General features: G+C 33.9%; 1 protein-coding gene across 1 annotated transcript; it reads left to right on the top strand.

Annotated features, from left to right (window-relative positions):
* The first annotated feature begins 1,387 nt into the window (after positions 1-1,387).
* LOC115988027 (subtilisin-like protease SBT1.8) lies at positions 1,388-3,944 on the top strand. Its single transcript, XM_031111657.1, has one exon. The coding sequence runs from the start codon at positions 1,447-1,449 to the stop codon at positions 3,730-3,732; it is 2,286 nt and encodes a 761-aa protein (XP_030967517.1). The 5' UTR covers positions 1,388-1,446; the 3' UTR covers positions 3,733-3,944.
* Positions 3,945-10,832: the final 6,888 nt, after the last annotated feature.

Below are 10,832 nucleotides of genomic sequence, written 5' to 3'. Positions count from 1 at the left end.
AAACCTAATGAAGTATTTCCACGTTCAAATGGTTGCATGGCTTACTAACAACTACGTTTACTCTGTCAAGACCTAGTTCTACGTCCCACTCTCTACAAATTCATTATTGAGGGTCTTTTGGGCCAGAATCGCTCGCTCGCTCGCTGGGCTTGGGCCCCAAAATCCGTCCCTTACATATATATATGTTTAAAGTATAAAATGATGTTAAATTATTTAAAATTGGTTAAATTTTAATATTTTTTATAACTATAAATATACTTAAACTCTATAATCTCTAAATTATTTAATAAAAATTTTCAATGAAAATTATTTTGTTTTGGAGTAAATGTTTTTGTTATATATGTGATTAAAAAAAAAAAAACCATGTTACATACATACTATATGTATAGATAAATGTATAGATAAATATATGTATAGATAAATATATAAAAGCAAAACCTAGGTACTGTTCCTTAAATTCCCCTCTTAAGATTTTGCCATGTGAATTTTTCCTTAAAAAAATGTATAACTACTAACTACACTCTTTATATATATATATATATATATATATATATATATATATAGCATCACCCTTAAAAAAATCCACACATCTTTAGAATCCAAATTGAGACCTTATCTTCAATCTCATTGTCAAAAAAGATTTCTACACTCTTGCTTTTTTTAAGAGAAAACACTGGAAACTTTATTAATGAAAACCGGATATATCAATCTGAAGTAAATACTAAACTGATTAGACTTTTTAGCAATTTGCCACAAAACAAAAAATCGCAAACAACAACTCAACCACAAGAGATAATAATTGGTTTAGGTTGTGAGGTTTATCACCATTTGACGAAGTGGGGCTAAGATTTTGACAAATGGGGGCAAGATTTTGGAGAGAGGGGGACTAAAGTTGCATGTGACTATCTAACTTGATGCATATCCTTATGATTGATATATATATATATATATATATATTTTTTTTTTTTTTTTCTTTTCAAGTAAGGGGGTTGGCCCCTTTATACCCCACCTGATTCCGTCTGTCTTAGAAAATAATTACATATACGAAAAAGTTTGAATATAACATCGTTAAAAACAAAAAGTTTTCAATAAAAAGTAAGAGGTCATTCATTCAATTTTGGGAATCTATTATAGAGTAGGAATTTCTATCAGTTCATGAACTTGCCATAGTAAATCAAAACATAAAAGACAAGGAGTTTTGTTTTTTAGGACCATATAATAAGACATTGAATTTCCATTGGTCCATGAAAAAACATGAAATTGAAAGGAAAGTTCTACTTACTGAAATCATGCAAAGCACATTTACGAATATACCCACTCTCTTTTTTATAGTATCTCTTATGCAAAGTATACGCCCTCTCTTTTATATATGCATAAAAATATATATACATATATTCCAGTTCTCCCATCATTTCCGAGCCTATCTCCAACAACATTAACCTAAGGATGAGTTACGCACTACCTTTGCTGCTATTTTTTCTTCTTAGATTAAACTATGCAATGTCCAAAGTCGAAGAATACCAAACATACATCATCCATATGGACCATACTCAGAAGCCCGTGTCTTTATTAACCCATGAGTCATGGCATCGTTCCATTTTAAATTCATTGTGGTCTTCTCCTGGTGATAACCAGGAACTGTTATTGTACTCATACAAACATGTCATGCATGGCTTCAGCGCGAGGCTTACACCCTCTCAGCTATCTGAGGTTGAGAAATCTCCGGCTCACCTCGACACATACCCGGAGTCCTTTGGCAAGCTGCTGACAACCTACTCCCCTAAGTTTCTTGGGCTACAACAAAATGTTGGCATATGGCCCGCTGCCTCATATGGAGAAGATGTGATTGTAGGCATTATTGATACTGGAATTTGGCCAGAGAGCGAGAGTTTTAATGACGAGGGTATGTCACCAGTGCCACAAAAATGGAAAGGAAAGTGTGAGAATGGCACAGCATTTAGCCCTTCAAATTGCAACAGGAAGCTCATTGGGGCTCAATCGTTTAGCAAAGGACTCCAAGCTGCAGGTATTAATATATCCAAGGAACTAGATTTCAGTTCTCCAAGAGACTTCTTCGGTCATGGCACACACACAGCATCCACAGCGGTAGGTAACTATGTACATGATGTAAGTCACTTTGGATATGCAAGAGGCACAGCCAGAGGAGTGGCTCCCCGGGCACATCTTGCTGTGTACAAGGTCCTTTGGGCAACAAGCACAAAAGAGTCTGCATCAACCGATGTTCTTGCTGGTATGGACCAAGCAATTGATGATGGGGTTGATATCATGTCTTTGTCCATTGGCATTAATCAGACTTCTTATTTCACTGATAGCATTGCCAAAGGTTCTCTTTCTGCAATTGAGAAAGGGATTTTTGTTGTCTGTGGTGCTGGCAATGATGGTGATTTTAAAACAATATACAATGGAGCACCTTGGATAACAACTGTTGGGGCTGGCACAATTGATCGAAGTTTCCACGGAAAAGTGACTCTAGGAAATGGGGTTACCATTGGAGGCACATCATACTTTCCAGAGAGTGGTTTCATTACTAATTTACCTTTGTACTATGGCACACGCAACATGAGCAAAGCAACTTGCAACCACAAATCATTGGATAAAAAGGAGGTTTTTGGGAAGGTAGTCATCTGTGATTATAGCACCAAGATTAATGTTTCTGAACAAATTAATGAGGTCGAGAGAGCCGGTGGTTATGGAGCTATCTTCTTGACAGATGCATCATTCTCTTTCTTTTCAAATGAATACTCCATTCCGAGCCTTATTGTGCCAACTGCTTCAGGGACTCGGGTTAAAGAGTATGTGAAAAAGGTGAGAAATCCAATAGTGAATGACATGAGGTTTCTATTAACAAGGTTCAGTACCAAGCCTGCACCTCAAATCGCCAAGTTCTCTTCAAGAGGGCCAAGCACAATTAGTCCAGGAGTTTTAAAGCCAGATATTCTCGCTCCAGGAGTTGATGTGCTAGCTGCATTTTCACCCATAGTTCCGTACATCCGAGTAGGAAAATATGATTTAGCTTCAAATTATGTTTTTCTATCGGGCACATCAATGTCGACCCCACATGTTGCTGGCGTTGGAGCTTTACTAAAAGCAATCCACCCTGAATGGAGCCCAGCGGCTATCCGATCAGCTATGATGACCACAGCCTATGTCAAAGACAATACTGGCAATATTTTTAAAAGCCAATTGACAAATTCTTCTTCCTCACCTCTAGACTTTGGTGCTGGCCATATCAGCCCAAACAAAGCCATGGATCCTGGACTGATCTATGATATGGGTCTGCAAGATTATATTCAATTTGTGTGTGGCCTGGGGTACACTAAGAAGCAAATGATTCTTCTCCTTAGACGAACTAGATGGAGTTGCAACCACAAATCTATTCATGATCTAAACTATCCCTCTTTCATGGCTGTACTCTCCAACAGAACTAGATATCCAGTGACAATGAAGTTTAACAGGGTTGTGACAAATGTTGGCAATGATAAATCTGTTTACCGAGCACATTTGGAGAACATTCCAACCGGAATGAGAATAAGTGTCAAACCGAGGATTCTTACCTTCACCCGCAAACATCAGAATCGAAGTTTTGTTGTAAGTGTTGTGCTTGATAAGATTGATGGAAAATTTCCAATTCCAACGGTATTTGGTTTTCTCAAATGGATTGATCAAGATAGCCACATAGTATCAAGCCCCATAGTGGCTATCAAATATTAGTGGACAATATATATGGGCATGTTCACATGCTAAATATTAGCTATTGTCAAGGGCGTCTTGGCTGTTTGTCTTCTCAGTTCAAGTAGTGTTTGTTCATCATGAAAATTTGCAAGTGCTATGTTATTACCATATGTTGGCTTTGTATATGAGAATAAAGTTGTTATGGAACTAGTTTAGAAAAGATACAAGCTAATAGACATATTGTTTCACTATGTTCTGAACAAGCAAATAAACTTAAAACAAAATAAAAATAATAAGTTAATACTGGATGAGCTTAGCCTAATCCACGCCAACCCAGCCAGTATTGCCTTAACTCAGTGATGGAGACTTGCACACGTGTGTGGTGGAAGACCCCATTGGATAGGTCCTTCCCTTTGCACTGAAGTAGAGATAGTCGACTTATATATAAATCCATCCCAATTTCAATTCCCTTACAATTAAGTGGGCACTTTTGGAGTTAATTTTTTGTTCACTCTTTAATGAGTTTTGAACAAGTGACCACATGACATTAATCTCCTCACGGAGGAAAACACGTCCCAACTCAAGCCACTTCAAAGAACAAGTAGGTCCCATATTTATTTTGGTTAAGAAGCAGCTACCCACACAATTTCAAAAACCATTTTTTCTAACACGTCTCTTGAATCTTGGATGCTGTTGTTCTACATTGTAATGTTACATCCATGTCCCATGCCAATGTAGGTGCTTGTTATTAGAGCAAGACATGAAATTCCAGAAAATTTTTATAGGGTCCACTTGTTTAACCAATCATGCCCACCAATGAGTGATCCGATTGGGCAAAGTTTTAGATAACTTCTACCCAACTAACATTTTTCAAAACACTATCCTCTTTATTTTATATTATTAGTTAATAGGTTGCGTACCCCTTGAGCACACTAGTCAGAAAAAATTTGGAAACATCATACCAAATCATTCATGGTTGGTGGCTTCAACGAGGGCGCATGTGAGCACACCACATCCACATATGGCCAGTGACTCAGTGAAAATAATTAACAATCGACAAAGACCTCGATGGCTACGTTACCACAAGCTGCCTCCTTTGACTACCAAGGGTTGCATCACGACGCTAAAACTCGAATCCTTCAATCAAGAGACACATACAAAAATTTCTCAAAAAAAAAAAAAAAAAAAAAAAAAAGAGAGATACATACAAAAATGTTCCGGACCAGAATCCATATCTTTAGACCCCTCGTAATTAAAGAAAGGAAGATACATAGTGAGTTTATTCAACGCATGCTTATCCAAAACGTTATCCTTGAGAGGAAAAGGGGTGATACAAATTCAAATAACGTGAGGCCCTTTTCTTTTTATCTTTTTTTTTTTTTAAGTTTAGTGTCATAATGTTTAAAAGTAAGATAAAGATATGATATTTCTTTATGTGATTTTTTTTTTTCTAATTAATAATTTGTACATGAGTTAGTGGATAATGTTAATGGAAGGAATTATTTGACATTAAAACTCTTTATTTTTACCAATGTGCACTCTTGGCGCAATGATCACTTCACAAATATAAGTACTTGTCGGATGAGAGGAGAGCAAGAGCAATAAAATTTCTATCTTTTTAAAATAAAATAAAATAAAAACTCTCCATATTTTTTTCCAACTCTCATGTAGATGCATTGGAATTCAAATAAGAGAAGTAATCTTTCGGAAAAAATATATGTGGAATACTTTTTAATAACGTAAGATAGATATAATGTCCTAATTTTTAGGAAAAGGAAAAAAACTAAAACTTAGGAACTTTAAATTACTCTTTTAACCAATTTGTGTTTTTTAATTTAAAATTTTTTTAACTAAAAGATACGGGTATTTTTAAAAGTTTAATAATTTGTGTGAGAATATTTTATTACCCAAAATGATAAAATCCGAACCGCAAAATCTTGTTATTAGTATTATAGAAGATTAAGGCAATGAAATTCTTTTTTTTTAATTAATATTATAATATAGTTTAATTGAATTCTTTGGTATCTATTTTTTAAATGGTCATAAATACTCTCGTACATTGATCACAATAAATTAAAAACTTCAAATAATACTGGCAATTAAGAAAAATAATATAATTCTTTATATCGGATATAATCAAAGTGGTTTTGGAGAGTAGGGTTTCACTTAGCTTAACTCATAAAGTTTTTTCTATAGGGTTTGAACTTTGTCTATACCAAAACCAATTAATATTTTGGCTTAGTCATCAAGAAGGTTTTTTTTTTTTTTTTTTTTTTTGATGGGGAAACTGAAATTTCATTACACATAGAAATTGAAGTACAACAGGAAAGATGAACAAAGGAAAGAGGCCATCAAGAAGGTGACCTCATAGTTTGAAGTCTATTATATCTATCAAAAAAACACTTGGTCCCGAGGGTTGGAAAAAAGATTTCACATGCCTTGATTAGTTTACCAAAACAAAAAAATTTGTTTGAGGACAGGGTTTGGAGGAATCTCCTCCCCCTATTATATAACGATTAATTAGACTATTCACATGTATTATTTAAATGAATCACATGATTTATTTAAAAAGTTATATGACGAGAAATACATATGGATGGTTTCTTAACTTTCTTTAACTGCCATGTTGTAGTTTGGAGGTAAACTTTTTCCAAGTGAAAAATGAAAATACTACAATTAATCAACAGAGTTGTTAAACAAAATTAATCAGTCTAAAAATAGGCAATAGTGCCCAGATTTAGATAAAAACAACTTCAGACAGAGGAACAGAATAAACAAAATAAAACAAATCAAAAAAAAAAAAATTCTACATTCTTGTTGCTACCACATCTGCCTTAGGCATTGGTGCATCCATTATTAGGCTTCACAATATATAATTAAATATGCTACATACTAAACTGCAATCACACAGAAGTATCAAGACTATTGTGTTATAAGTTCTATTGTAGATTGGCACTATTTGCTTTAATGAAGTCTTTTAATTTGTTATTAAGCATAATGATTAACTAGTATGGAATATGTGTTCATGCACAGGAATGATGAATTGTAATGGTGCTATTGATGTTCTTTTGAGTTATTAAATATATAAAACATTAGTTCGACCAAGATATTTAGAGGTACTAAAATGATTTTGCCTTACAATTTTAATGATACTAATCGAAAGCCTGTGTGATGCATAGGAAAAATTTGCCTAAAATTATATATGTTGGTCTCAAGCTTTGTATAACAAGTGTAATTAAATTATATTAGTCTCAAACTAAAACAATAAATACAACAGGGAGACTTAAAAAAAAAAAATGGTGTACTTCTAACTAAAAGTTTATGTTGTCCTCTCAAGTTTGTACCATATAGAATACCCAAAGTTATTTTTGCATCATAGATTAAATGCCAAATTTGTGTCAAGAATTCTATAAATTGTTTAGATTTTCAGAAGGGACAAATGCTATTAGAATTTATGACTACAATATCTCATTTGTTTGTCAATATTTGAACTTATAATCATCTTTATGCTCATGATGGACCTACAACTTTAATGCGTTTGTGTTTAAAATAAATAAATAAAAATAAACTTGCAATTTGAAGGCATCATAGACAGCTTGGTCCAACTTGCAATGAATTTCTTAATTGGATATAAGAGCAAATCAAAAGTTATATTAATAAATTATTCTTCATACCTAGTACCATAGCATCACGGACAACTCAAAATTTAATATGAATATAGTTGAGTGCAATAGAACTACTGGTGACTATATATGTCATATCGTATAACATTTCACATTTTTTGTAACACAGCAAGAGAAGCACTCACTATCTTAGAAAACAAACCTTCCAATGTGTAGCTCATTGGTAAGATTGAATATTATCTTCAATTTGGGGAATTCTAATATACCACTTAGAGAGAGAGAGAGAGAGAGAGAGAGAGAGAGAGAAGTTTTTGAAGAGGAAGAGAAAATAAAGTGGCAGGACTATTGAAGTTAGACTGTACATTTTCTTATTTTCTTTTTTTAATTTTTTAGAATGATTGTATATCTTCCTTAGCTGTACATCTCCATTAGTTTACATAGAATGGCTGAATTAAGGCTTGAAAAATGAGTTGGAACGTTGATTTGATCAAATGGGATCACTGAATCAAGATTACAAACTATTGTTTGCAAAAATGTTGAAGTGTATGTAGTCTGAAAGGAAGCTTGTACAGAGGAAGAGAGCTTCTGAATCAAGGTCTTGACTTTCAAGTTTCATCTACATTTGGGGGAGGAGAAAGAGAGTTTGTGAGTGGGTTAGGGTCTTGTCTTTCATCTACAAATGAGAAAGGATTATGCTTGGCTCATATGTAAGGGAAAAAGTGGGTTAGGGTCTTACCGTAAGGTTTGATCTAATTTTTTACAGTAGCTCATCTTTTAGATAATATTTGTTAGGTTCTAAGACTTTAGGAACTAAATGTATTAGAACTTCACTTTGTATATGATGGCAAACTATGATCAAAACAATGAGTTTAGGTTTAGGCTTGCTCAAAGTTTATTTGTTATAGTTTGAATCAAGCTGAATGCAAAAACTTACTGTGCAAAATTGTAAAGCTTAATCGATCAAAAGTAAGGCTCGATCGATCGAGAATCGTATCTGCAGAATTTGAATTAAGCCCAAATTCAAGCCCATTAAGGATTAGGATTTCAGATCTACTTCTCTTAGTATATAAAGGAAACCCTAAGCACGTTTTTAAAAGGCTTTTCAGAGAGAGATTAGAGTGGATCTTGTGCCTCTTTTGTAGATGTAGGGTTTTGTACCCAAAAGCTCTCTAAGGTCTTTGTTGAGTTGTGTGTTGAATCTTTTGTGAGATCTGAAATGTGTTTACTTTCATATACATACATAGAGCTATTAAAATCAAGATTTGCATCAAGAACTTGATGGTGGTTTCAGTTGTTGCATAAAGAACTTTCAAGAAGATCCAAAACCTTTTAGTGGGGTCTCAAAGTCACAAGTAGGAGAGAACTTGTGATTGCAGTAGATCAAAGAAAGAAGTAGTCCTTGGACTCGGAGCTGTCACGTGGTCGTGGTAGTAAATTTTCTACTCGAGGTAGCAATAGGATGTTAGTGGTCTAAGTTCTATTGTAAAAACTTCAATTCTTTTATAGTGGATCTGTTTTACCTTAAGGATAGTTAAATTAAATCTTCCCCAGGTTTTTTACCAGTTAGGTTTTCCTGGGTTATCATATCGTTGTGTTCTTTATATTTACACATTATTTACATGATATGATTTTAATGTGTTAATCTAGAACTGAATAATTTATCTAAGTAATCACTTGGCTAAATAATTAGGTTAAACAACTTGTGTTAAGGGGTCTAAAAACGTACAATAGTAAAAAGAAGTTAACATAATTCTTTGGATAACAGTAAAAAAAAAGCTAATGAATAGAGATTAAATAGGCTAAATAAAAAATTAAAGCGCCATATGGCAAGACCTCATGATCTCCTACATCTTCAATATTTTACTATCAATCTGTTTTTAAATATGGATGCAAAACTAAATTATTGAGGTGGATTATCACTCAAGAGTGTGCATTGGGTGTATTACCAGAGTACTAGTCATGCAAGGAACCGAGAATTTTCTAAAAGAAAAAGATAAAAATGAAAAAGAGAGAAGTTTGAGATTGTTTAGTTTAATTTGATTTTACTTAACTACCCCTCTTTTATGGTTGTACTCTCCAACCAAACCACATATCCAATATCAATGAACTTCAGCAGGGTTGTGACAAACGTTGGGAATGACACATCTTCTTACCAAGCACATCTGGAGAACATTCCAGATGGAATGAAAATCAGAGTCGAACCTAGTACTCTGACATTCACTCAAAAAAACCAGAAACAAAGTTTTGTTGTGAGTGTTGAGATTGATAAAGAAGTTCCAAGGATAATCTATTGTTTTCTCAAATGGATTGATCAGCATGGACACATAGTATCAAGCCCCATAGCGGCTGCAAATCATGATGCCCCCAAATCATTTTTCTAGATGGTACTGTCAAATTGTAGAGGGTGTCTTGATAGTAAATGCAGTGGCTGAATTAAGTATTGCCTTTGTGATATGAAAGTGAAGTTAGAATGCAAGTACTTCTGTGTCTGTAGAAGTAGAAATTTTTTTTTTTTTTTTTTTTTTTGCAATGTATCACTCATCACTATTTCTGATACCATGATGACATAATGCTTATCGAAATTTACCAACTGAACTTGTTGCTTCCAACTTAGTGTCAAAAAAATATTGGTCGTGAAAGAAATCAAAATTTGAAATTTAATTATTTATAGTCTTAACTCTTAACTATTAAGGTGTACATTCTATTAAAAAAAAAAAAAACTATTAAGGTGTACAAGTGTAAGGACCCAACATTTTTCACAACTGCTTACATTATCTGTTGAAATTGGTGCTAAATAAAAATGATGTCGATAGTAGACCTAAGTAAAAGTGATATTACTCTAATAACAACAAAACAAACCAAGTCAAACGGTTGTGATAAAAGTTATATCCATTGCATTATTGTTGGCTCCAAAGTTTGTTAGAGATGTCGGAAATCAATATATTGGGTGGGAAGGCGACGTTATCCAACTCCATATCAGAATCAGCCATGCTTCTCAAGTGTGGTCATGTTATTCAGAAAATCAGACATCTACTCAGAACATTTCAACAATGGCAGATCAGTTGTGTTCATAGGCGTTGAAGTGTTGTATAGTTTGTGACTTAGCAAAATATGCTAGGAATGTTGTTGATGCAAGAGTTTGGCTTGAGGAATCTCGTGCTTTTCTGTTGGAGGCAGTGACCAAAGATGTATATGTAATACACCCTTTCATAATAATATACTCCACCATTTCCAATAAAAAATTGTAATTAAGAGTGTCAACTTTTATTATGAAAATAACTACTTCCTTTTTTTTTTCAATATTTCATTTTTATATCTATGACAAAGGTTATGTTGTTTTTCTGCATGACAGAAGTGTGTGTAGATCGTCTCCCACTGCTAGTTGCTCCTGTGAACAGCTTAATTCCTCCCAAAGTGATGGCTTCAAAAGCATATCCACATCTTCTTGATCTCCTATTTCTATAGGCTGCCACTTTGATAATAGCTTGCCAGTCCTGTTGGTCAATGGTCTGTGTG

Source organism: Quercus lobata, chromosome 4, assembly GCF_001633185.2.
Source record: "Quercus lobata isolate SW786 chromosome 4, ValleyOak3.0 Primary Assembly, whole genome shotgun sequence".
Lineage (NCBI taxonomy): Eukaryota > Viridiplantae > Streptophyta > Magnoliopsida > Fagales > Fagaceae > Quercus > Quercus lobata.
The sequence above is the reverse complement of the archived record's forward strand: the minus strand, read 5'-3'. Positions and strand labels throughout refer to the sequence as shown.